Below are 27,237 nucleotides of genomic sequence, written 5' to 3' on the forward strand. Positions count from 1 at the left end.
GTCGCAAGTGGATGAATGGATTGCTCTGCGTTTGATTGTGAGACCGCCGTACGCGCCTGCGCAGTGGCCGCCCTCGGGTCTGAGCGCCGCCATGTTGCTGTCGGGCCCTTTCCGAGCCGCCGTCTCCCACTCGGTAAGTACCGGACTCCGGGTGTCCTGCAGAGAGGCAGGGAAGCGGCTGTTGACGGTAACTTAGTGCCGGTTCTCGCGCCCCGGCAACTGGGCGTCTCACAGCGAGTGGGAAACGGAGACCAGGCCCGGGCCTGGGCCGGGAGTCGCTATGGCGGCGCCGCATCCACTGACCTTCACCACAGACACAAGCGCTGACTCCTCACTCACCCTCTTATTACAGCAGGTCCTGTCCAGCCCAGTCCTGCCCTGCCTTGCCTTGCCCTGCCCTGCCTTGCCCTGCCCAGCCTTGCCCTGCCCTGCCTTGCCCTGCCCTGCCCAGCCCTGCCCAGCCTTGCCCTGCCCTGTCCAGCCCTGCCCTGCCTTGCCCTGCCCTGCCCAGCCCTGCCCAGCCTTGCCCTGCCCTGTCCAGCCCTGCCTTGCCCTGCCCTGCCTTGCCCTGCCCTGCCCTGCCCTGCCCAGCCCTGCCTTGCCCTGCCCAGCCTTGCCCAGCCCTGCCCTGCCTTGCCCAGCCCAGCCCTGCCCTGCCCAGCCTTGCCCTGCCCTGCCCAGCCTTGCCCTGCCCTGCCCTGCCTTGCCCTGCCCAGCCCTGCCTTGCCCTGCCCAGCCTTGCCCTGCCCTGCCCTGCCTTGCCCTGCCCTGCCCAGCCCTGCCTTGCCCAGCCCAGCCTTGCCCAGCCTTGCCCTGCCCTGCCCAGCCTTGCCCAGCCCTGCTCAGCCTTGCCCTGCCCAGCCTTGCCCTGCCCTGCCCTGCCCAGCCCTGCCTTGCCCTGCCCAGCACAGCCCAGCCTTGCCCAGCCCTGCCTTGCCCAGCCCTGCCCTGCCTTGCCTTGCCCAGCCCTGCCTTGCCCTGCCCTGCCCAGCCTTGCCCAGCCTTGCCCAGCCTTGCCCTGCCCAGCCCTGCCCAGCCTTGCCCAGCCCTGCCTTGCCCAGCCCTGCCTTGCCCTGCCCAGCCCTGCCCAGCAGTGCCCAGCCCTGCCCAGCCTTGCCCTGCCCAGCCTTGCCCTGCCCAGCCTTGCCCAGCCCTGCCTTGCCCTGCCCAGCCTTGCCCAGCCCAGCCTTGCCCAGCCCAGCCTTGCCCAGCCCAGCCTTGCCCTGCCTTGCCCAGCCCTGCCTTGCCCTGCCCTGCCTAGCCTTGCCCTGCCCAGCCTTGCCCTGCCCAGCCTTGCCCTGCCCAGCCTTGCCCTGCCCAGCCCAGCCCTACCCAGCCTTGCCCTGCCCAGCCCTGCCCAGCCTTGCCCTGCCCAGCCTTGCCCTGCCCAGCCCTACCCTGCCCAGCCCTGCTCTGTCCTGTCCTGCCCAGCCCTGCCCTGACCAGCCCAGCCGCCTGGCTCAGTCTGGAGCACTCTCACCATCCACGAGTCAGAAGGTTGTGGGTTCAAGCCCCACATTGGACCGTAAACCCAGTGTAGGCTGATAGTTGGAGGGGGGGAGGTTGAGTTTCACCCACAAAATACAGTCAATACAGTCAGTATCTTCTGTGAAGGACTTTGAGACGTCTCGATGACGTGATAAGGCGCTATGTCAAATGCAAGGATGATTATTATTATTGTTGGAAGTGCCGTCCTTCAAATGAAACGTTAACCGAGGTCCTGTTTGACTGTTCAAGTGGATGCTAAAGATCCCATAATAATAATAATCCTTGCATTTGATATAGCGCTTTTCACGTTGGGAGGACGTCCCAAAGCGCTTCACAGAACACACTGTAAAGTGAATTGACTGTATATTTGTGGGCGAACGCGGCAGCCAATTGCGCACAGCAATGTCCCACAAAAGTCGTAGATTGAAAATGACCAATTTATTATTTTTGGGGGTTTTGGAGGGATTATTATTAGGTGTGTGGAGTAAGGAAACTTGCCCAAGGTTTCGCCCTCTGCCTGGAATTGAACTCAGGTTTCTCGCTTGCAAGGCGAGTGCTCTAACCACTGAGCTACAGGACTCCACGGTATTTAGAGGGAGGAATCAACAATAGTTTCTGTAGTACGTCTTATTACAGGTCATATAATTGTCTGACTCTATAAGTCTTGGATACACCCAAATCCCATTCGTTTTCCTACTAAAAAAAAACTTGATTTCTTTGGATTTTACAAGTTAAATAAACGGCTAAGTCGTAATGATTTCTTGGTCCCAAATAATATAAATCCTAATGGAAATTATCTCCTAACTCACATCACCACAACTACATCTACCAGCTGCATTGATAAAGTACCGCATACATTTGAAACACTACAGAGGAGTAAAATTCTCCTTATCTATCGCCCCACCTTCCTCCCTGACCTCTCCACCCGCCTATCTACCCTCTCCCTCTGCTCGGAACGCCTCCTCGTCCTAGGCAACTTCAATCTTCACTTCACCCCCTCCTGCTGACTTCTCCTTTCTCCTCTTCTTCCTTAACCTCTCCCTCCACATCCACTCTGCCACCCATTTCCACAGTCACCCCCTCGACCTGGTGATCACCCAGGGCCTCACCGTCTCGGACCTCACCATCACTGACAAAGCCATTTCGGTCTGTTACTTCATCTCCCTTAACTACTCAATCCCTCTCCCCACCGCTAGTCAACCCACCTCCATCTTCTACCGTCCCTAGAAAAAAAATCTTCCCCCCACTCCCTCTCCGCTGCCTTGGAGTCCTCTGAACTCCTTCCCCTTTGGGTTTCCTCCCGCAATGATCTATCCTCCTCAGTCACTCTCCTCCACAACTCCCTCTCCACCACTCGATGCCTTTGCTCCACTCACTTCCCGAACCGTCTCCTACTCACGAAAGTCACCTCCACCCACCTTCTCACGCCTCACCCTCTCCAACGCCAACTGCAAGGTGATGCTGGACTTCCTCGAAATCAAAGTCGAGGGGTTTCACTCAGCTCTTCCACTACCCCTTCCCCATCTCCCCCTAGCACCCCAGCCCTTACCCATCCCTTCCTCCACACCTTCAAATCTGTCTCCCACTCCTTTCTCACTACAACGACAAGAAGAACAAAATTAGACTTGTATAGCACCTTTCATGTCGGGAGGATGTCCCAAGGCACTGGACAGATAGAGTTTCGGACCTGAGTGGGGGTCAGGGAGGGTGGAGGGCTCGGGGGAAGCAGGGAAATCAAAGACACAGTCAAAGATGAGGGTCTTGAGATAGGACTTCAAGGTGGCAAGGGAGGGGGCGATGTGGAGGGACTGCAGGATGGAATTCCAAAGGGTGGGGGCAGAGTGGCAGAAGGTCCGCCCACCAATAGTGAGGTGAGCTAGGCGGGGGATGTGAAGCAGGCTGGAGCCTGCTGAGCGGAGGGACTGAACAGGATGGCAGGGGGTTAGCAGGTCACAGAGGTAGGAGGGGAGCAAGACCATGGAGGGCTTTGAAGGTGAGGACCAGGATCTTGAACTGTATCCTCTGTGTGATGGGAAGCCAGTGGAGTTGGGCGAGGATGGGGGTGGTAGGGTCACGGAGCGAGTGCGGCAGAAGACACGGGCTGCAGAGTTTTGGATGATCTGCAACCTGTGGAAGGAGAAGTTGGGGAGGCCAACAAGCAATCAGTTTGAATAGTCGAGCCTCGATGTAATGAAGACATGCATGAAGGTTTTGGCGGCCTGCGGTGTGAGACAGTGGCGGAGCCGGGCGATGTTGCGGAGGTTGAGGTGGGGGAGATGGGTACCACTATAACCCCCATGAAACCAATCACCAGCTCCCTTGAGCCCATCCCTATCGCTCTCCTTACCTCCCAGCTCCACCTCCTTGCCCTTCCACTCACAGATATAGACATCTCCCTGACCACTGGCACCATTCCCACCCCTTTTAAAACGGCCTTCATCAGACCTATCCTTGAAAAAACCCTCCCTGGACCCCATTCCTGCTCTCAAACTACTGCCCTATCTCCAAACTCCCTTTCTTTTCCAAGGTCCTGGAACGAGTCGTTGCTTCCCAGCTTCGCTCCTTCCTCTCCCACCACTCCTTTCACGAACCCCTCCAATCAGGTTTCCGAGGTGCCCACAACACAGAAACAGCTTTGGTCAAAGTAACAAACGACATTTTGTCCATCTGCAACCAGGGCTCCCTCTGCCTCCTCGTACTCCTTGATCTCTTTGCTGCTTTCAGTACTGTCCCTCTATCCTCCTCCACCATCTCTCCTCTCACTTCAACCTTCATGGTTCTGTCCTTGAATGGTTCCAATCCTACCCCTCAGACCGTCTCTGTTTCAACTCCACAAAAGGTTTTTCCTCTAGCCCTGCACCGTCTCGTGCGGCGTTCTTCAAGGCTCTATTCCCTCCTCTTCAATATCTATATACTCCCTCTTGGTGACATCATCCACAGACACAGGGTCCAGCTTCCACATGTATGCGGATGACACCCAACTCTTTCTCTCTGCCTCCATCCTTGACTCCATGACCACTGCTGTCCTGACAGAATGTTTGTCAGACATCAAATCCTGGATGAGAGCTAACTTTCTTCAGTTGAACGTCAACAAGACCGAGGCCCTCCTGATTGGCTCCCGTCAGTGTCTCCACACCTCAGGCACTGACAACGTCACCACCCGTGGATGCACACTCAACCTTACTAAGTCAGTCCAGAACCTTGGTGTCTTGCTTGACCCTCAACTATCCTTTCTACCCCACATCTGCGCCATGACCCGCTCTGCCTTCCCACACCTCTGCAACATCACCCGGCTCCGCCACTCTCACACCGCAGGCCGCCAAAACCCTTGTACACACATTCATAACATCCATGCTGGACTATGCAAACTTCCTGCTTGTTGGCCTCCCTATCCTCCCTCCATAAGCTGCAGGTCATCCAGAAATCTGCAGCCCGTGTCCTCTCCCGCACCAAGCTCCATGACTCTATCACCCCCATCCTGCCTGACTCCACTGGCTTCCCATCACACAGAAGATACAGTTCAAGATGTTGGTCCTCACCTTCGAAGCCCTCCAAGGTCTTGCTGCCCACTACCTCTGCAACCTCCTAACCCCCTACCAACCTGGTTGCTCCCTCCACTCAGCAGGCTGCGGCCTGCTTCACGTCCCTCGCCTCGCTCACCTTACTATTGGAGGGCAAGCCCGTCTCAAGGCCCTCCTCTTCACCCTCCTTCCCCCCCCCGCCCTCCACCCTCCCTGATCCTGACTCCCAACTGATTGTCCATTGCCTTAGGGTGTCCTCCTGATGTGAAAGGCACTATACAAATGTAATCTTGTTGTTGATGTCCGTCAAAGAAGCTGACGGGACATCAGCGGAATGGAAGTTGCAGCTGGAGAAGAAGTAGATTAGGGGGTCATCCACACATATCTGTGGATGACATCGCCAAGAGGGAGCATGTAAATGAGGAGAAGAAGGGGGCCAAGGATGGAACCTTGGGGTACCCCGCATGTGACTGGGCAGAGACGGGAGGAGAAACCGTTTGCCGAGATATATTGTTGCTGGTTAGTCAGGTAGGACTCGAACCATGCGAGTGTGGTCCCACTAAGGTGGATGAGGGAGGAGAGGCGGTGGAAGAGGATGGAGTGATCAACTGAGTCGAATGCGGCAGAGAGATTGAGGAGAATGAGGAGGCAGAGGGAGCCCTGGGCACAGAGAGAGAGCACGGCATTTGTTACTTTGCATGCGGGGAGCATCCTGGAGCGCTTGACAGTGGCAGAGTCTGATGCCGAGCCAGGGGGAGAGGGAGGGAGAGGGAGGAGGGAAGGTGACCGTAAGCACGATCAAAAATGGAGGTCTTTAGGCGGGATTTGATATTGGGGAAGAAAGGGGCAAGATGGAGGGATTTAAGGAGAGAGTTCCAGAGTTTTGAGGCGTCGTGGCTGAAGGCACAGCCACTGATGGTGGAGCAGAGGGGATGAGGGACGAATAGAAGGTTGGTGCCAACCGAGTGGAGGCAGCGAGTGGTGGAGTGGGAGTTAAGCAGATCGGATAGGAAGGGAGATGCAAGGGCATAGAGGGATTTGAAAACGAGTGAGAGGATCTTGAAATTGATCCGTTCAGTAATTGGGAGCCAGTGGAGTTTGGCAAGGACTGGTGCGATGGGGTTACGGAGTTTTGGGCGGTTGAGTATCCAGGAGATGGAGTTTTGAATTAATTGAATTTTGTGTATGGTGAAGCTGGGGAGACCAGAGAGGAGGGCATTGGAATAGTCCAGCCGGGAAGGCGTGTACGAGGGTTTCGGTTGTGAGGTACGGACAGGTGGGCAATGTGATGGAGGTGGCAAAAAGCGGTCCTGGTTCAGGGAACAGATGTCGGGGTAGCAAAGGAAAGCTGGGGATCGAACCTGAAGCCTAAGTTGTGCACGGGGAGAGAGGCAAAGAGAGAAGGAAAAAGGAAGGTCATAGACGAACCAAATTATTAGTGGCACTCACTGCATATAGCATGTATATCTCTGCACAGGAAGCCAGCCAGCCAGTTAATCACCTTTAATCACCTTTACCATGCAACATGGTTGTTTTCATACTGTACTACAGACAGACCTCATTATAACGCCTTTCTAGTACACTGCAGGTCTATGGTGCAATAGAGTTTCTTTGTTCATTCATTTAATGACTGCAGAGGCCTACAGTTTTATATTTCTGCCAGGGAGGATATAGGGATCCTGCAACTGGTGTCAGACCATCTGCGCTGTTGGGCGAGGGGAAATTATTTTCAGATTGCTTCCTGCTGGAAAGCGTGTGTTTGATTTGGCTGTGACCCTTCTCTCTTTCTCTCTTTCTTGTCCCCCTCCTCTCTTCTCTCGCATAAACACTCGTAGAATGGCTACCATATGGATGTCTGGTATTAGTGGACATCAATACGTGGTGGGGGCTGAAAGAAAGACCCATCCCCAAGATTATAATACTATAGAAACAATTATTGATTTCCCCCTTCCAATGCCCCCGTTGCTTCTCTGGCTGAGATCAGGTAACAGCGCAGACGAGGATCTGGGATACTCCTGGTCTGTGCAGCTCTGCTTTACACTGCAGTGGCATTGCTATGCTAAGCCATCAGGGGGCTCCTGATTACACTACTTTTGAACCTTTCTTTGCAACCGGGAGCTGTTTTAAAATGCAAACAATTCAACTGATATTTGGAAGCCAATTTTAAATGAGGGTAGTATTGATTTTGCACATTCAACTGCATTTTTCTAAATCCTTTTTTAATCTTGGCACTGAAGGTTTGTGTAAGGTTGTTTCATGAAAAAAACAGTGGGACAATCCAAAACCTTTTTACAGTTTATTACACAATGGAGGAGATCTCATGTAGCAAGCTGACCAAATCCACTTTGCCCATGTTCAATATTGTAGTGCTTTATTACATAGTGCAATATTATAGTGCATTTGGGGAATCCATCTACTCCCAGCACTTCCTTATCTCGCTGACCTCCTACCCTGTTCCTCCCTCTGACCCTTCTCTCAAGTCAGCTTGGATTTGCTGCATGTCCGCTGCTCTCTCCACACCACACCACACCACTAACAGTGGCCAAGCCTTCAGTTCCTTTGCCCCTAAAATCTGGAACTTTTTCTACCATTCAGCCTCTTCCCCTCTTTCCGTCTTTAAGCCCCACCTTAAATCCTACCTCTTTGAACACGATTATGACCACCTCCCTCTTCCCCTTCACCCCCTGTCCCTTGCTTGGTGCCCAATCCCATTCCTGCAAAGAGCTCTACGATGTTGCAAGTTTTTAAAACCAAAATCCTTACACGCCCACATCCCCACTGATTTCTCTTCTTCTAATTTGGTTTCCATCTGTGTCAAACGGCCTAATTTGATGTTGATACAAAATTACATTTGTGTAGCACCTTTCACTTCGGGAGGACATCTCAAGGACAGTTTGCTGGGGAGAGATTTACGAATGGCACAATAATTATTTTACCAGTGGCTACAACTATCTATTTTGGAAGAAAGAAGTTCTCGTGCTTGAAGAGAGGAGAGAAATGGTGGTTTGTGGGCACTCTTGTTTCTTGGAGCCATCTGTGTCTGTGCCATAGCATTCTCCTTTCTCAAGGCTGAAAAACACATCTGTAGGACAACTCCTTATAAGTTCTTTACTCATGGAAAAATAATATGCTCATGGTCATTGGCTGCTTGAGATGAGCAGGGAGGTGGCTGCAGCTGTACTTTGTTTGTCAGGTTATGTTTCTGCAGCCACTGACCAATTCAATTTTAAAGCTCTTTGTATTTTGGGAATTTTGATTTTAATGCAGTTGATTAAGATGTGTTATATGGGAACGGTGTTTAACCATGTTTTGCTACAACAGATGTTGGGAAGTCCATTGAAAACTAAATGTACATTGATAAAGAATTAATGGAAACGAGATTAAAAGTAAAAACAAAGAATTAAAAAAGTAGAAACAACACTTGGGGAGCACCCAAATTTATACATTGCCTGGCTATGGATCGTTTTTTACTCAAAGGCAGTGAGAATCCCAAAGCCACGCAAATCTGGCAGCCCAGTGACAAACTCAAAGATATGATCAAAGATATTTATTGGAAATTTGCTTCCAGGCTCTGTAGAGTTGTGAATTTATGGTATGATACATGGACACCCCCTACTGATGTCAAACACAAAATCATGCTATTCTGGAAACCATTGCATGATAAAGAAAGAAAGAGAAAAGATGGTAGCAGTTAGCCTGTCAAAGGGTAAGAACAAATTTCGAAATCAAACTGATTAAAAAAAAATCGATCCTCCAATCCAAAGTACATGCACAATGGCTATAAATCTCCTCCATTTAATCTGGCAACAAGGGGGAGAGGCCAAGACTATCGGAATTATTAAAATCAGGGCTATTTGCAAACAGTCCCTGGAAGTTCAATCAAGATGCATCTCAGGGGCAGTATAGAGGTGGTTGTGGTAATTGGCAACGACACCACAACGGGCCCACATAATAGAACTGTTAAAAGAAATACATGCTGTAAAATGCAGCAGGGAACAAAAGTGCCAGACAGGTCTCTCCAGTGAGGTTCCCAGGCCTCTGTGGGATTTGCTGCTGCCCTTCAGATAGATATTTGGGGAAGGCCAGCAGTCACAGCATGAGTTCGAGGCCACTCTGCATATTATTGATCGACTCGGGTGCCTCTCTAACTGTTCTCCAAAAAGAGCAACCGAACGGTCGCAATACTCCTCAGTTAAAATTGTAAAAATGAATAGTTTTGAAGATCTGATGCAAAGGATTAATTGCCCACGCCTTTTAAGCCTCAAACATTAAATCATTTTTCCCCATAGCAAGTTGTGACTGAACGGTCGACGAGGGAGCAGGACAGAGTTTAGACTAAGTGACTCATGTGGCGAACAAACAGTGCACACGTAATAGGCCAAATGACCCATTGCTCTGTTGTGACAGTTTATGATTCCATGAACAACAGTAGGCAGAAAAGTTGTGTTAAATTTCTCCAAATGTTCTGAAGAAAAATGAGTACCCTGTATCTGATTCAGTTATAATAATCCTATAATAGTCCTTGAATTTGATATAGCGCTTTTCACGTCTTCTAGATGTCTCAAAGCGCTTCACAGAATATACTGTAAAGTGAATTAACTGTATATTTGTGGGTGAAACGCGGCAAACCATTGCGCACAGCAGTGTCCCACAAACAGTCGTGGATTGAAGCGACCAAATTATTATTGCTTTTTTTCTTGAGGGATTATTATCAGGTGTGTGAAGTAAGGAAACTTGCCCAAGGTTTCGCTCTGCTGGGAATCAAACCCAGGTCTCTCGCTTGTGAGGTGAGTGCTCAAACCACAGCAATGGGCCACTGAGCGACAGGACTTCTAAGTCAGTTCTTAGAAATCGGTCGAGAAAATTTGTTTGGATTAGATTTTTCCTAGCATTCAGTGCCTTGTCAGTTGGTATGTTCATATTCTGGGGTTTTGCTTCTGAATTGCATTCAGGCATAAAACAAGCAGATGCTAAGTTCCGGTCTAACACTCTGTTGCACAGCTACATTGCAGTTTCTGTTGTAAGATGAGTACTTGTGATGGGAAAATAAGCCAAACAATGGCATAAGGGAGGGAGGGAAGGAGGGACGGATCGCAAGCAGCTGAACCTTATGAGAGTGATTCAAAACTGAGAGATTGGGGAGGAGAAGTGACTGACGTGCAGGTGAAACCCCATTATGTCCAGTCACCCTGATACACTCCAGTATACTGCTGGAATTGTTGGAGGTGCCATTAAACATGAGATGAGACATTAAACCAAATGCTGATATACCTGTTCAGGTGCACGTTAAAGATCCCATGGCATACAGGTACTTAAAAAGAGAAGAGAATTTCTCCAGGTATTCTAGCCAACAATTCCCCAAATAAACTTGATCATTCACTCAATGGCTATTTGTGAGACATTGCTGTGAGTAATTTATCTGCACGATCACTACACAGCCAATGCACTTCAACAGTAAAATCCTGTGAAGCACTTTTAGATGTCTCATTATTGTGATAAGGCGCTATATCAAATGCAAGGATTATTATTATTAATTTGGTGAGTCCTGGATCCTGAATGCCTCTGATGGAAACTTTCAGGAATGATCTACAAATCAGCAGGTCATGCCCAGCTTGTTCAAAGCCCCGTCTTCACAATTCATTCAATGTGGCAGCATTTCATTTTTTCAGAAGTCCATCAAAAAGCCATCAGTTTGAAATCAGAAATCGAAATGGAGCCCGGAACATTATGCATAGAATTGGATAATTCAGTGTAACTAGACATGATCAAACTGGTGTAACTAGACGTATACTTGAGACTTGGAGTGCTGGTTGATACCAATGCCATCACAACACTTAATGGCTTCACTCCCCTGTCAGTAACGATGGTCATGGCATAATAATCCCTCCAAAAACCCAAAACAATAATAAATTGGTCATTTTCAATCTACGAATGTTTGTGGGACATTGCTGTGCGCAATTAGCTGCCGCGTTCGCCCACAAATATACAATCAATTCACTTTACAGTGTGTTCTGTGAAGCGCTTTGGGACGTCCTCCCGACGTGAAAAGCGCTATATCAAATGCAAGGATTATTATTATTATTAGTTTCCTGCTACTGACTGAGGCATCTGAAATCACCATTGGGATTGGTAGTAAATGTACATTGACTCAATCTCTTCACAACAACAACAACTTGCACTTATATAGCGCCCTTCACACAGAGCGCTTTACAACAGTGTTACTGATGGGACTAGTGTAAACTGAACCTGAGCATTTAAAAAATCTTTCGCTTTCTGTTCACATTAGATTCTTTCCTCTTGTTTTTCCTATCTGCCTTTCAAGAAAGATCCTGTTTGTTCGTTGGAGGAATTATTGATCCAGACAGCATAAAACAGTTGAATTAACATAAGCACACACTGTACTCGCTCTAGTCATTGTGAGAGCTGCTATCATAATCTGGGTCGGTACATTGGATTTGCGTGGGTAGATTAGTGGAGCTGCTTGTTATTCCAGCTACTTGCTGAGGGCAGTTCCAGACCTTTTCTTATGAAAAAAATAAGTAGTGCACCTAAACATAGCATTTTATTTAAAATGGGGGTAGTTCTGGCACATTATAAGGAAAGAGTGGTTGGTGGTACAGTACAGAAGTATTTTCCAGATAAGGTGGGTGTGATTTAACTGGCAAAACTGCATAAGCCTGAATTGTTATCAGTGATATCAACCCCTAAGATGGGTCTGGTTTATCTGGTTCATGACATTTGTTAAAAGGAAACCAAATTAAGTTTACATTGCCATTCTGGGTCTGATCCAACCTCCAAAGTGCTGCATAACTATAGCAACAGTCATGTTTGTTTCATAGGGTGCTTCTGTAATTGCACTATTTAAGTGTACTTTGCATCCTGTTTATATTGTCAAATGGAACCCAGTGAACTTGAGGTGTGCAAAGAACCAACTTCCTTGGTTAATTCTGTACTTTGATCAGACTTTTACCAGGAACCTCATCAAACTGGTTTGGAGGCAGTACAGAAAGTAAATGAACCAACTGTGTTTTATATTGTTTTTTTAATAAAGTGGTGTCTTTCATTACCTTCCTCTTTTCAAACCTGAATTAACTGTGCTTCCAGTCCTATTCTTCTGTCTGTACTCTTGGCTCCCTCAAATCTAGTTTACTGTTCTCAACATTGGAAAACAATAACAGCAAATTGCATTTATATAGCCACTTTCATGTTGGAAAATTTCCCAAGCCGCTGGACAGTGAAGGGTTTGCACCCAAGCGTTGAGGGTTGGAGTCGAGGTGGGAGAATGACCGAAGTTACAGTCGAAGAGGAAGCTCTTGAGATGGGCCTTGAAGGAGGCAAGGGAGGGAGCGAGATGGAGGTGCCTTCGGATGGAGGTCCAGAGAGTGGGAGGCAGAAAACAGTAGTTTTTAGCATGATTTACCCTCTTCAGGAGAGGGGGGAAGAAGAACGTTAGAATGGCAGGGGAAGAAAAACAGAACAACTTATTGGTCTAAGCTGTTACTCCAGTGCAGTGCTGGGGTAGTGCTGCATTATCTAAAGTGCTGGACCAAGGTCCTGTCTACCTGATCAGGTGGATGTTAAAGATCCCAATGACACCATTCAAAAAGAGACGTGGCCAACAATACCCCACATAAAATTCGTAATTCACTTTATGGCATTTTGTGGGAGATTTTTGTGTACAATTTGTTTGCTGTATTTGCCTACAAAATACATTCAGTAAATCTTGTGACGACCTCCTGACGTGAAAGGCGCAATATCAAATGAAAGGATTGCTTATTTATATTTATAATCTCAAACAGAAAGATGAGAGAAGTTAGTAGCTAGTTGGGTCGCAAAAGCATGTTTCCGTATCTTGACAAGACAGAACAGGTTTTTGTACAATCATCTACATTTATTCTACAACATACCATTTCAAAAGGGAGAAAAATCTACAGCACTGATAGATTGAACTTGAAAAAATTCCTAACTCTGGCTTCTGCGATGTCAGACATAAGGCTATACAAACTCTTGCTGGTCTTGATCAAGTGCAGATCTGATAACATTTTCACTGTCAACTACAGCTGAATTTTCATTGATGAACTTAGTAAAGTTCTGCTTCGGGAGCCAGTTGTCATGTCAAACTCAGCGTGAACAGCTGCTATTTACAGCTGAAGGCCTTAAATTCAAGGACTTAATACAGTGATATCCTAAACCTGGAATAGTAGGGGAATATCACCACATTTATTCCTGGGCTGTACATGAAAAGCAGTACTGTGTAAAAATCTGAGTGTTTGTTTACCACTGCTGCTTTGAATCTCACTGCTCTGGTGTATATGATATATATATTTTTTCCCCTTTGCTTCAATTTGGCATCTCTCCACAATGGTGAGATCACTTAAAATGTCAAGTGGATTTGAATCCTCTTTCTGTCATTCCATAATGAACCATGCTCAGAGTCCAGTGTGCCTCGTTGCACACCATATTTGTTTTCTGTTTGTCTCCTCCTTTAGTCCCTTGCCTCCTTTCTCCAGGTCAGCCAGTGAGATAAACTCAGGATTATCACATCCTTTTTGCATGACTCGGTGAAGGGAAAAGCCCTGGAATCATGTCATATACATTCTTTTTGGTAGAATATTGGGTACCATCAACAACAAGTTACACGTATAGCACCCGTCACGTCGGAAAGACGTTCTAGAGCACTGGACAATCAGGGATTTTGAACCCGAGCTGAGAGTTGGGGTCAGTAGGGGTGAAGGGCAGGGGTGGGAGGGTGGCGTAAGGCACGGTCGAAGAGGAGGGTCTTTAGACGGGACTTAAAGTAGGCAAGGGAAGGAGAAAGGCGAAGGGACTGTGGGATGGGGTTTCAAAGGATGGGGGCAGAAAGGCTGAAGGCCCAACCGCTGATGGTGGGGCAGGCTGGGCAGCAGGGAGGGGACAGGCTGATATTAGGTTAGGAAGTCGCAGAGGTATCAGAATATAAAAATAGATTTTAAATTATTTTAGTAAACATATTGATTGTTAAATGCTTTTGTGAAATCCTCCCGATGTGAAAGGTGCTATATAAATGTAAATTTGTTTATGTTATTTTGGTGAATGTTTAGATTTCATATTTGTGCGCATTGGCTACTACGTTTCACCTACAAAATCTTTTTGCAGTATATTCTGTGAACCACTTCGAGACATCTCAATGACATAATAATAATAATCCTTGCATTTGATATAGCGCTTTTCACATCTTCTAGATGTCCCAAAGCGCTTCACAGAACACACTGTAAAGTGAATTGACTGTATATTTGTGGGCGAACGCAGCAGCCAATTGCGCACAGCAGTGTCCCACAAACAGTCGTAGATTGAAAATGACCAATTTATTATTGTTTTTGGTTTTGGAGGGATTATTATTAGGCTCTGTGTGGAGTAAGAAAACTTGCCCAAGGTTTCGCCCTCTGCCTGGAATTGAACTCAGGTCTCTTACTTGCAAAGCGAGTGCTCTAACCACTGAGCTACAGGACTCCACTTGATAGTAATAGAAGTGATAGTGATAGACATGATAGTAATAATCCTTGCATTTGATATAGCGCCTTATCACGTCTTTGAGAGGTAAAGTGAATTTTGTGGGCGAAACGCGGCAGCCAATTGCACACAGAAGGCGCTATATCAAATCCAAGTATTATTATTATTGTATGTCTTTTCACTACTGTGGGAAATGATTTTGAGATTAGGTCATTAACCTTTCGTCAGCTGTTTCTCGATTGATGAGACTACTAGTTGATATTGATCCAGAATAAAACAACTTTTATGTTCTAAATATTGACTTGGAGATTGTACAGTAATTATTTTTTGTTTATATTTTTCCTTCTAGGTGAAACAGATCCGCTATGTGCACAGGACAGCAAAGTGTGCAGGAGGCAATGCAGCTTCATATGTGGTAAGCAAATAACTTTTAAACCAGATTTGTTAAGTTTTAATATTTTATCACTTTGTTTCAGTATGTTAGCATTTTGTCATTCACTTCACAAGGTCACAAGATGTTTGAATGATGAAGGCTCTTTGGCCCATTTGATCCTGGCCAAAGGAAGGACGTCCCAGCACCTTTGGAAAGAAGCGCAGTTAACATGATATTGCATTGAAGAGGGGAATTTAATAATCCTTGCATTTGATGTAGCACCATATCACATCATCAAGACATCTCAATGCGCTTCATAGAATACTAGAGAGAAATATCCGTTGCAGCTTCACTTGCAACCAAAGGATCCAATATGGAATGTAGATTGACAGACAGACAGACATTTTGTCTTTATCTATACTAAGCTGGGAGGACTCCCGTGGGAGGACTCCTGTGGGAGGACTCCTGTCAAAGCTACACTCACCAAAGGGGTTTACTGTGTAATCGAGCAGTTATTGCAAGGCAAAGAAAGTCTGCCATACATTTGCCAAATGCAGCCGAAATCCTCGTGTGTACCTTTATCACCTCCCGCTTGGGGCCTTCCTCGCCGGTCTCCCCAGCTCCACTGTTCAAAAGATCCAGCTCATTCAGAACTCTGCTGCCCGCATACTTACCCAGACCAAACTCCGTACCCATACTTCCCTCACCAGTTCTGGCCAGGCTCCACTGGCTCCCCATCACTGAACGCATCGACTTCAGGATCCTCACACTTGTGCTCAAATCCCTGCACTCTCTGGCACCTCCCTACCAGCGCCTTGGGACGTCCTCCTGACGTGAAAGGCGCTTTATAAATAGAATCTTGTTGTTGTTGTACCTCTCTGACCTCCTCACTCGCCAATCCACCACCCGGCACTTCTGCTCGATTGACACCGGCCTCCTGTTCGTCCCTCGCACCCTCCGCCCCACCATCGGAGGTCGCGCTTTCAGCCACGATGCCCTGAAACTCTGGAACACTCTCCCTCAATCCCTCTGCCTTGCCCCCTCTCTCCCCTTTTTCAAGACCCTACCTGAAAACCTTCCTCTTCCACCGTGCTTACAGCCACTCACCTGACTGGGAATCAGCCTTTGCCACTGTTAAGCACTCTAAGACACTACCCTGCTTTGCTCTGGCTACTTTGTTGAAGAAACTTCACATTTTGGGGCTTAAAATTAAAACATTTTTTTAAGTATAGCCTATCAACGATGGGAGATCCCCGGAAAAACAGATGCACATGACACTCATGCATGTAAGACCTTTCCGTTGGGGCATAAATCATGTCTCTACGTCAATCGGTTATTGCGTTATTGGTGGATACACAGATAGACACACAGACATATTGTCTTTATTAGCATAGATACTGTAAAGTGGAGTGACTGTATTTTGTGGATGAAACTTAGCTCAAGTACTCATAGTATTTATTATCCTTGGGCATTCCTCAGTTTGTAACAGTGGCAAACGTTTGTAAAGGTCAGCCAAAACAAATCACCTAATCCAGTTGGGTTGCCAACTGCAGTTTTGCGATCGATATCTGGTGGTATTCTACAGTTGCTTTCATCGCAGTCAGTGGGATTTTTCTTCATGCTTTTACTTTGATAAAGCAGTCCATAGCAACACAATGCTGTGTTTTTTAATTGCAGAATGAGTAAAGATAACGCTAAGCCATATTTGACAAACACATTTTAATATTGTCTTAGCTTTTAAGTGACCTTACTGAACAAATACTGGCTGCAGATTCGTGAGGGAGCATGTCTGTTAAATACATAATTTACTAGATTAAATGCATTATTTATCAGTTCGCTAATGTCCGCCCCACACTTCAGTCTTCTGGACCTAGTCTGCTTATTATATCTGATTTGCCAGATGTGTTTATAACAAGCAGACTTTGTTACAATGGGGAGCTCAGTAAGTACATGGCAATCTAAACTGAGCTCAGTCACTCGGGGAGCTTTTTAACCCTGGCGATTGGAAATCCATCCATATCACTTGCAACAATATGCTTTCATACAATGGAGAAATGTATTAGCAATCCACAAACACCGAGGCAGTAAAACAAATCTGATTTTGTATTTTAATTTAGGATTTGAAATTGCAAAGTACGTCAAGAATGATTTAAAGACATGGAAACATTTTGCAAATATTACAAATGCACTCATAAGGGACTGCATCTGGGATAGAAACACTGGTTCTGACATTGCCACGGCTCTGCTGAGACATTTCTAAACGCAGCATATACCTTGGCAAAGAAATGCCAGACTGGGGGTTAAAGCTGTAATTGATATCAAATTGATTAAACCCTGCAGCCTCCTGTTTTAAGGTTTTATAGTTCCTCACGATGTAATACAATGAGGCTGATCAGCATTCCTCAGAAAGATATTAGTATTTTAATACAACCAAAGTGACATTGATAAGCCGTTATACCATACATACAACAACACAATTATATTTGTACAGCGCCTTTCACGTCGGGAGGACAACTAGGGATGCGAAGTATGGATTCAAGGGTGATTAAATCCTTCCTCTGGGAGAGATGGTGACCGCTTAGCGATCCTTGTCCTTCTCCGTCGGTGTCTTCCTCTCCCTTTGATTTATTGGGTATTACACTTTTATAGTGTACTCTTATCCCAGCCCCTGACCAGGTGTCCCTCGTGGTTTCGCCGAAACTACTCCTGACCAGTTCATGCTGATTCTTTCTTTGTTTTATATTTGCATTCCTTCGGGCCTTCTAATCACTTTTCACATCCTCTTATCAAAGAGGATGTCTTTGTTCAAGCTGCCTCCAGGAGCAATTTGTGTCTGCCACCATTACATTCTCCTTCAGAAAACACATAGGCTGAAGAACAAAGTCTCTCTCTCTCTCATGGAAACCAGCCTGCGCCTGAGATTCGAGCGGGGGCGGGGGGTGGCTGTAGCCATACTCTTTCTGTCAGGATACACTAAGTGTGAACACCAAGTGTACCTAGCAAAAATCATCACCTTACACTGTTAATGTCTTTTAAGTATCAGATTCCTGTACTGAATGGTCAATGCAGTGAATAGATATGCTAAGTAGAAATCACTTTATAATCTTCACAAAGTGGTTTCATAAGTTGTTTCTTTAATTGTGGCTTAATTCTTCTCGTTTGCTTTTCACCAGTACTGACACACTGTTGTTGCATCAACCGCTCAAACTGAACCAGGTGGTACACAAACTTGACCTTGTGCGTGACTTGAGTTGAGTTTCTAGGCCCGTATCTGATTCATCAAGACAGCAATCACCCAACTCCAAAATGCTGCTAACTTAACCTTACCCCATACTCACTGATGTTGAAACCCTTTGACATATTTTTGTCATCTTGAGCATGGATCTTTCAAATGCTTTCCTTAGCATCTCTGCACTCTCATTACCTCCACTGTCTCCCAGTACCTTAGAGAATCATTCCTCCTCGTCTAACCCCACTCTATATCCGATAACTTTTTTCATCATCACAGCATAAGCGGCTTGGGACGTTCTCCCGACATGACAGGGCCTATACAAATGTAATTTTGTATTGTATAGCCATCTTTGACCAGTTCCAAAATAGGAATAGCATTATTTTAGCATCTGAATCCTTGTATTTTGATATAGTACCTTATCACGTCAATGAGCATCTCAAAACGTCCCATGATTTAAAGTGACAGTGTATTTGTAGGCGAACCCTCCATGAGCCCCTTGACAATCTGTTGACACTCAGTACGGATAATGGAGGAATACAGAGAGTCGTTTGCATAAAACGCAGAATGTGAAATTGAGTCAGAGCTTGTTATTGGAAACCTTTGGGCTTCAAACAGCAGGGTGGTGCCATTAGTAGAGAAGTTAACCAAAAATAATGTCTTGCTTTGAATAGAGTCAGTTGTGAACCCAAAATGTATTTACGCAGAAATGTTTGCAATTCTCGTAGTTAGGTTTTTAGTAATATTAGTAATAATCAGGTTGCCTTGGAATCAGAATCGGGTGAAGTGAACGGTAGTTCAATATGACTGTACTAAAATGTTCTTTGTGTTTTATTTTTTATTGAAGCACAGAGATACTCCTGATAATAACCAAGATACACCATTTGACTTCACAGCAGATAACCTCAAGGTAAAACCAAAATTTTAATCTTCATTGTCTTTCCTCCTGTTCTTGAAGTGGCTTTCAAATAGCCATTCTCGGAGAATTCAACAGAATTACAATTGTAACTTTCAATAATAGTGTTGGGAAGCAAGGCTGAGGAGTACTGACCACCTCTGCATCAGGTTCATTCCCACTTGCAAATTTCCTCAAATGGGTTCTGAGCAGAGTTGCAGAGAGCTTTTATATCCTGCTGTACATTAATTTTATCTATTCATATTCATTGTGTGAACACCAAATGATTCATAATTTAGTATTATAAGTGAAAGTTTCATTAGGTACCAAATTTCACAAATTCTGACTTGCACACATTACTGAATATGATCAAAGCCCTATCTTCCAAGCTCCTTGGAACACAGTAACCTTTGCTGGGCTCAATTTCAGGCATTCCAGAAGCTCCATGGCACTTAATTTAAAAAGCCTTTCTCAGTATCTAAAGTGTTTTTATATTTTGAGGGAAACTTTTCTTATATTTCTTATATATGTTTGCTTTCCCAGCGGATAGAGTCCATCCTCAATAACTATCCAGAGGGGCATAAATCAGCAGCTGTAATCCCAGTGTTAGATCTTGCCCAGAGGCAGCATGGTTGGCTGCCTATTTCTGCCATGAATACGGTAAGTAATAAGCATGATCTAAAGTACAGTAATTTGGGATTGAGGGGGGGAATTACTGCATCACACCTACATTGTTTTTGTCATTCCCTCCCCGCACCTAGTGAATAATCTCACTACAAATCACTATCTCACAAATATACAGTCAATTCACTTTACAGACTATTCTGTGAAGCGCTTTGAGATGTCAAGAATGCGTGAAAAGTGCTATATCAAATGCAAGGATTATTATTATCTTGCTAACACTGGGAAATTTTGAAGCACAAGTGGCATATTTTCGTGGAACTCAGTCTGGTTTGGATAATCTTAAGCATGGTGATGGGTTTGCATGTGAGTCACATACTGGACTAATCAAAAAAAGGCTAAGAAATTGTCAAACGACCTGTGGGCAGATATTTACTAATGTCATTCTTGAACTATTAAAAATACGGTGTGGGGGGGGTGGGGGGGTTGTGTTTTGTCCAGCTGCCTTGGAACATGTGAACATAATGTTCACATTATCCTGTTAATTAAATATCTTACAGACTTATATTAGGTCCTCTCTTTTCTGGATTGAAAACACCAAATTGTATTCATCTAAGATTGGGAATCATATATGTGATCTCTGCTCTGCCTCTGGGGCCTAGCCAACTCACTTATATTGTGATGATGAAAATGGCACACAGTACCCCAAGTATAGCTTTGACTGTGGCACTGTACAGTTTGAGCATGAGTTTGGGGGATTTGGCTGATTTGACACTGGAGCTAAGCATCCTGTTTGATACTTATTGCTGCTTCACACTATTTTCATTTGGTGATCAGCAAGTGATTTAACACCCCTTTGCCCTTTTCAGCTTCCTCCTTGGCATCCGTAGAATGCTATTTTTACTTTTGTGTACAGTTTGTTACATTTATCTGCATTGAAGTTATTTACAGCCTAGATGTAAACATTGTCAAGATCTTGGGGCTGTTTCTTTAGATTCTACATTTCCCCCCCCCCCCATCCCCGGCTCGGGGTCAACTTCAAATTTAAATACCTTGAAAATAATAATAATCCTTGCATTTGCATTTTTAGCCTCTTGTCACGTAGTTGATATGTCTCAAAGTGCTTCACAGAATATATTGTAAAGTGGATTCACTGTATATTGTGGGTGAAAGCTTGCACTGAGTCTGCAAAATTCAGATCATTTATGTATATTAGGAACAGGAGGGAATTAGGATAATATTAAAATGTTCACAAAGCTTGTACCTAGGTCAATCAGATGACGTTTCAGAATTACTGAGAAAGCCAAATTTTGTATAAAGCATGTAAATAAGTCAGGGTTGTAATACTGGCCATCTGGTGTTTTGCTGCATGATCTGTTCTCAGCAATTCTCTTCAGTTGTCAAATCAATATGTATTGTCCCTTTCTATCAGCAGCTTAGACAATAATAAAAACTTCAGTTTTCCTTTCTAACATAGGGGACATCCTTTAAAATGTTTATTTGCTACCTATAGTGATTGGATAGAATTACTGAGAAGTAACCTACATTCAGTATGGTATAAATGATGCTTTTTACTGTTGGCCATCTGTTATTTGTTGCTGCATTTTAGATCTAATCAGACACACTTTTGTAGGACTTCTGTTCCAGTTTAATGCAATTCTGCTCTGATGCTTTTTTTCAGTTCAGTAGACTGCGTCAGTGATATTTTGAGCTCCAAGGTTGATGCTAGCAATCTTGAGGCCATTTCCCAGGGGACAAAAATGATCACAGAAACATGCATCATTTCTGACGGTAGCAGGCATCCCAATAGTAAAAATGTCAACTAAATTTACATTGATTGTGAATTGATGCCTACAATCCTTTCATTCTGAAAAGTGACAAAATACATGATGCCTTACTAAAAACAAGAATATTTTGCCAGATTTCTTGGACATGAGTGGACAATGAATGTTTGAGCAGCTTCATGTATAAGACTTACTTTTTTTCCTGCTAAAATGCAGCAGTGTGTGGGAATAGTTACGTTTTTCTAAGATACTATTCATTTTCAATATTTGAAACTTTCATGTATTGTGCATTCCTTTTAAGTGCAAATACATCCTCATTTCTTTGTTTGTCTTTTGTTTTCAGCCTATTGATTGATTCATACTAGGGAGAAGTAATGAAAATGTACACAATAATATGTTTTAATTGTTTCCTGTTGGTTGCAGTCATTATGTTCCAGTATTGTGTTGAGAATTTATTGGCTAAATGGGCAGTCAAACAGGAAGCAACTGTAACCCCATTTGTTTTGGATAAGCTATAGAGACCATAAGACTTAGGAGCAGGAGTAGGCCATTCGGCCCCTTGAGCCTGCCCCGCCATTTAATAAGATCATGGCTGATCTTCTAACCTAATTCCATTTACCCGCCCTATCCCCATATCCCTTAATCCCTCTATCCTTTAGAAATCTATCAACCTCAGTCTTGAATATGTTCAAGGACTGAGTATCCACAGCTTTCTGAGGTAGAGAATTCCACAAATTCACTACTCTCTGAGTGAAGAGCCAGCACAAGCACAATAGGCTGAATAGCTGCTTTTGTGCTGCAAATTTCTATTGTTCTGATGGATTCTGTATCCTTTTAAATGTAATTTCTACAATGTATTGTCTTAAAGGTTGCTGATATTCTGAAAATGCCACCAATGAGGGTGTATGAAGTAGCAACATTTTACACCATGTTTAATCGGAAGTTTGTGGGAAAATACCACATTCAGATCTGTACCACCACACCCTGCATGCTGCGAAATTCCGACAGCATTGTAGAATGCATCAAGAAAAAGCTTGGTAAGCGAAGAATTGTCAGATATTTTTTATTTTTATTTTTGTTCCAATTAATTACCAGCAGTTCTGAATCACGTTACTCTCCAAAATTGTTCAGTTAGTTTCACCAAATGTGTCATTTTTAAAAAATGTCCAAATATCATTGTACTTTTTTGATCTACTTACCAAGTTACCTTGGTTATCTACTTGACTTCTAATCAAATTTATGATATATTCATACTGTTTAACCGTGTCATGGATTTTAAGTGCAGTGTATATAAAGAAGTATATTCCTGTGAAACATAGAGTGGAAAATATTCCATCCTTTTATGATTGCCAGTAAAGTTTTTCAAGTCTGGTCAGAGGAAATTGTTTAAGCATTTCAGTACCACCGTGGAAAACTGGCCTTGTTGGTTGGTTGGGTAGTTACAGATACCTGTCTTTAAATCAGGCATTGAAAATGTTCATTCATACAAATATATATATATATATTATCCATGGTTCTCATTAAAGCAGTAATGTCTGTTAAAAAGTATTTCCTCTTTCTGTCGCACTGTATCTAGGGAAACACTTGGTTGCAAAATATAATTTGACCTCTTGAAATCACTTAGCAAGTTTTCCAACAAGCAATTGAACTAAACAGACCAGGTTTCAACCCCACCCTGCCGAGTCTCAGCTCTGGCAGCACTTGGAATATTACAATACGTCTGTCTTTGTGCTCCATGGTATGGCAGATGAAATCAACCAGTGTTCCTGCTCTTCATCAATATCCAGAGACTCGTCTTTGAGGTAGATTTCAAATGATAAGATTGGGCTCAGCTGTGTTTTCCTCTTCTGTCTGCATAGAGCCCCAAGCGTATTGTCCATAGCTGGTGAGGTTTTTGCAAAGTGTCTGCAATATGTGAGTATGTTCTTGCACACTACAGTATTAATATAAAAAAGTTTGATTATTTCAGGTATCTCAATTGGGGAAACTACATCAGATAAACTCTTCACTATCACAGAAGTGGAGTGCCTGGGTGCCTGTGTGAATGCCCCAATGGTCCAAATTAATGACAGCTATTATGTAAGTCTATTAAGCACTTTTAGGCATTTGCATGCTGCCAGAGCACAATTGTTGAACATATCTGGCTGGTAAACCGTGTACTGGATACAGATTTAAGTGCTTTAAAAAACCTAAAACTTGAAGCAATAATGCCTCGGGGATTTAACATTGATGGTGAAGAAACTGGGTTATCACTTATTAAGTCACCATGATAAAGTGGTATAAGATGCTTCAAAAGGATCCAAAGCCTGTAGGCACATTTTAGGATTGACGGAAAATGTCAGGCTTCAAACGGCTTTTATTCAGTACCATGGAACATTCCTCCAGTTTCTAGTTTGCAGCATGAATTAATTTTTACATTATCTGCAAAATTGCAAACAAATCACTGATGTGGAATGGGCATATGACTTATCTGGTTTGGCCACATTAATGAGTTTGGGAGATCATTAAAAGCTCGGAATTTACCTTTTTAAACCTGAATTAATTTGTGTTTTTAACCTTTATTCTGGGAAATGTGTTTCATGACTCATTGCAGATGTGCTGTTCTGATTATCTGAAAATGTGCTTAAATTTGTATTAAAATGCAGACTGTATCTGGAATATTATTTTCATCCCATTAACTTCATTTACATTTATAGGAAGATCTAACTCCCAAAGATATGGAGGAAATAATAGATGACCTTAAAGCTGGCAAGATCCCCATACCTGGTCCAAGGTAAATATAATTCCTTGAATAGCATGTGAATTCCAATGTGAAAAAATATTTTGCTTGAATAGAAAGTTCAATATCTGTAATTTAATGTACAGTACTATTTTAAACCCTAAATGCTTTTATCAGTCTGGCTCAGTTGGAAGCACTCTCGCCTCTGAGTCAGAAAATTGTGGGTTCAACCCGCATTGTCGTGACTTTGAACAAACAGTTTAGCTTACACTCTGATACTGTGCTGAAGGAAGAACAAAATTACATTTGTATAGCGTATTTTTCGTCGGGAGGACATCCGAAGAACACTGATTGTTGGAGAGTTGTTGCCATCCCTGAGATGTGTTGTTTGATTTTATACATCTCAACTGACTCCTTCTGTAGCACTGCTTCATAAGACATGCAACCCTCTGGTTTACGTACTCACTCTTCACATGTGAACTTATAATCCTTGCATTTGATATAGCGCCTTATCACATCATTGAGACGTCTCAAAGCGCTTCACAGAATATATTGTAAAGTGGAATATATTTTGTGAATTTAGAAACTAGCACTCTGAAGAGAGGAGGGATCACAGTTTGAGACAAATCCCAATTTACACATGTGCACTGTCATTGTTTAAGAGCAGTAACTATTTACCCCCCTCACCATTATGGTCATTTGTAGCACCCTGAAAGGTTGGCTTAGCACAGGCCAAGCCCAAATAGTAGTTAATGGCTGAATTTTACCCCTACCCCCATTAGCTCTCAAAGTGCCGACTGTATATTTTTATTAGTTTTTTAGAATAAGCAATAAATTTCACTTTTTTTTAACAAGTATCAAAAATGATCGGGGGGTAAGAGGCATTGCACAGGAGTAGTGTATGCATTGTACTAATGGCTTTTCAGTTTAATGGATCAAAGTAATATCTACCCATTTTTCATTGGCAATCTCATCATTTTTGTTTAAAAAGGGGACATTTTGGTAGCATGGTCTTTTAATAGTAATAACCTTTGCATTTGGGAAAGCACCTTATTGCTGTGAAATGGAGTGATTGTGCATTTTTAGGTCGTACCTCTCCCACCGTCTTCACTTTGTTTCCATGAATGGCTTTTCCTCCAGCCCCCGCACTGTCTCGTGCGGTGTCCCTCAGGGCTCTGTCCTCGGTCCCCTCCTCTTCACCCTCTATACGCTCCCCCTTGGTGACATCATCCGCAGACATGGGGTTAACTTCCACATGTATGCGGATGACACCCAACTCTACCTTTCCTCCTCTACCCTCAACTCCATGACCCCCGATGTCCTGACAGCCTGCCTGTCCGACATCGAGTCTTGGACGAGAGACAACTTTCTTCAGCTCAACGTGCGTAAAACTGAGGCCCTCCTGATTGGCTCGAGTCAGCGCCTCCGCACCTCATCCCCCGCCCCAACCGCCCTACCATCGGTGGTCAGGCCTTCAGCCTCTCAGCCCCTTGGCTCTGGAACTCTGACAGCATCAGCATCCAAGGCTGCACTCTCCACCTCTCAAAGCCAGTCAGGAACCTCGGGGTTCTGTTCGACCCTGAGCTGTCCTTTCTCCCTCATATCCGCGCCACAACTGGCACTGCCTTCCATCACCTCCGGAATGTCGCCAGACTACGGCACTACCTCACCCCTCACGCTGCTGAAACTCTGGTCCACACCTTTATCACCTCAAGGCTGGACTATGGGAACTCTCTCCTCGCCGGCCTTCCCGCCACCTCCCTCCACACGCTGCAGGTCATTCAGAACTCTGCAGCTCGTGTACTGTCCCGCACCAGGCTTCGGGACCACATCACTCCCACCCTCGCTCGCCTCCACTGGCTCCCCATCCCCCAGAGGATCGAATTCAAGATCCTCATCCTCACCTACAAGGCCATTCACGGCCTTGCTCCCTCCTACCTCTCCGACCTACTATCCCCCTACTTACCTGCCCATACCCTCCGTTCCTCTGGCTCCGTTCTGCTCCACATCCCCCGCCCCAACCGCCCTACCATCGGTGGCCGTCCTTCAGCCTCTCAGCCCCGAGGCTCTGGAACTCTATCCCCCAGTGCCTTCATCGCCTCCTCCCTTTCCTCCTTCAAGGCCGGTGTCAAGACCTTTCTCTTTGACCGTGCCTTCAGCTCCCCTCTCGACTCTCTACCCCTCCTCGCTCCCTCCCTTCCCTCCCCTCACCATTTCCCCCCAATGCTCGGGTCCTGACCCAACTGTACAGCGCCTTGGGACGTCCTCCCGACGTGAAAGGCGCTCTATAAATGGAATCTTGTTGTTGTTGTATTTGTAAGCAAGCACAGGAGCACACAATTGTGCACAGCCATGTCCCACAAACAGAATGGCACTGGCACCCACAACCTTCTGTCTCAGAGGTGAGAGTACTACCACCGAGCCAAGCTGACACACTTGTATGTTCATATAGTAATGTGCTGCATTGTGACATGGTAGGGCTGCGTTTGAATCTGAAATTTCAAGTTTATATTGAACTTGCAGTACTTTCTCTATATGTAGTTCTTTTGAGCAGTACCATTAGTATGGTATTGTCAAATGCTGATGCATATTGGTAAAGGTGGAGGAAAATTACTACTACACAAAATTATTATTCTTGTATTTTACAAAATGCTTTGTTTTCAATTGACTTTCTAGAAATGGCCGTTTCTCCTGTGAGCCTGCTGGAGGTTTAACTTCATTGACAGAACCACCCAAGGGACCGGGTTTTGGAGTTCGACCAGATCTTTAAATCTGTTTTCCTCTACAGAACAGAATAAAACCAACATGGGCATTTGTGAATATATAGCTCTCTTCCCATTGTTAGACTTGTATATTTATGCAAGTGTTTCTCCACAGCCTACACATGTAAATAAAATGTTTAATGTGAAGCCTGAAGCCATTTTTCATTTGGGGGCGGTGCTCAGTATTGTGCGATATATGCAAATATTATGCATGATTTGATGCTTTAATTTCTACTCTTCCAGACTTTTATACTGCATCACTCAAAAATAATCCTTGCATTTGATATAGCGCCTTACCGCGTCTTTGAAACACTTCAAAGTACTTCACAGAATACACTATAAAGTGAATTGACCGT

At 44.7% G+C, this 27,237-nt stretch overlaps 1 protein-coding gene across 1 annotated transcript; it reads left to right on the forward strand.

The window, feature by feature from the left end:
* The first annotated feature begins 49 nt into the window (after window positions 1-49).
* On the forward strand, window positions 50-27,028 carry ndufv2 (NADH:ubiquinone oxidoreductase core subunit V2). The gene is made up of 8 exons (XM_007897253.2): window positions 50-133; window positions 14,848-14,913; window positions 18,948-19,010; window positions 19,539-19,655; window positions 22,269-22,437; window positions 23,370-23,479; window positions 24,097-24,173; window positions 26,796-27,028. The coding sequence occupies exons 1-8, from the start codon at window positions 92-94 to the stop codon at window positions 26,887-26,889; spliced, it is 738 nt and encodes a 245-aa protein (XP_007895444.1). The 5' UTR covers window positions 50-91; the 3' UTR covers window positions 26,890-27,028.
* Window positions 27,029-27,237: the final 209 nt, after the last annotated feature.

The sequence above is a fragment of the Callorhinchus milii genome, unplaced genomic scaffold (assembly GCF_018977255.1).
Source record: "Callorhinchus milii isolate IMCB2004 unplaced genomic scaffold, IMCB_Cmil_1.0 Scaffold2, whole genome shotgun sequence".
NCBI lineage: Eukaryota > Metazoa > Chordata > Chondrichthyes > Chimaeriformes > Callorhinchidae > Callorhinchus > Callorhinchus milii.

Bases quoted from the DNA above. Each gene is read 5' to 3' on its own strand.
- ndufv2 (XM_007897253.2), top strand. From the start codon at position 92: ATGTTGCTGTCGGGCCCTTTCCGAGCCGCCGTCTCCCACTCG. The intron at 134-14,847 runs GTAAGTACCGGA...TTTTCCTTCTAG, and splicing joins GAGCCGCCGTCTCCCACTCG to GTGAAACAGATCCGCTATGT. The intron at 24,174-26,795 runs GTAAATATAATT...TTGACTTTCTAG, and splicing joins ATCCCCATACCTGGTCCAAG to AAATGGCCGTTTCTCCTGTG.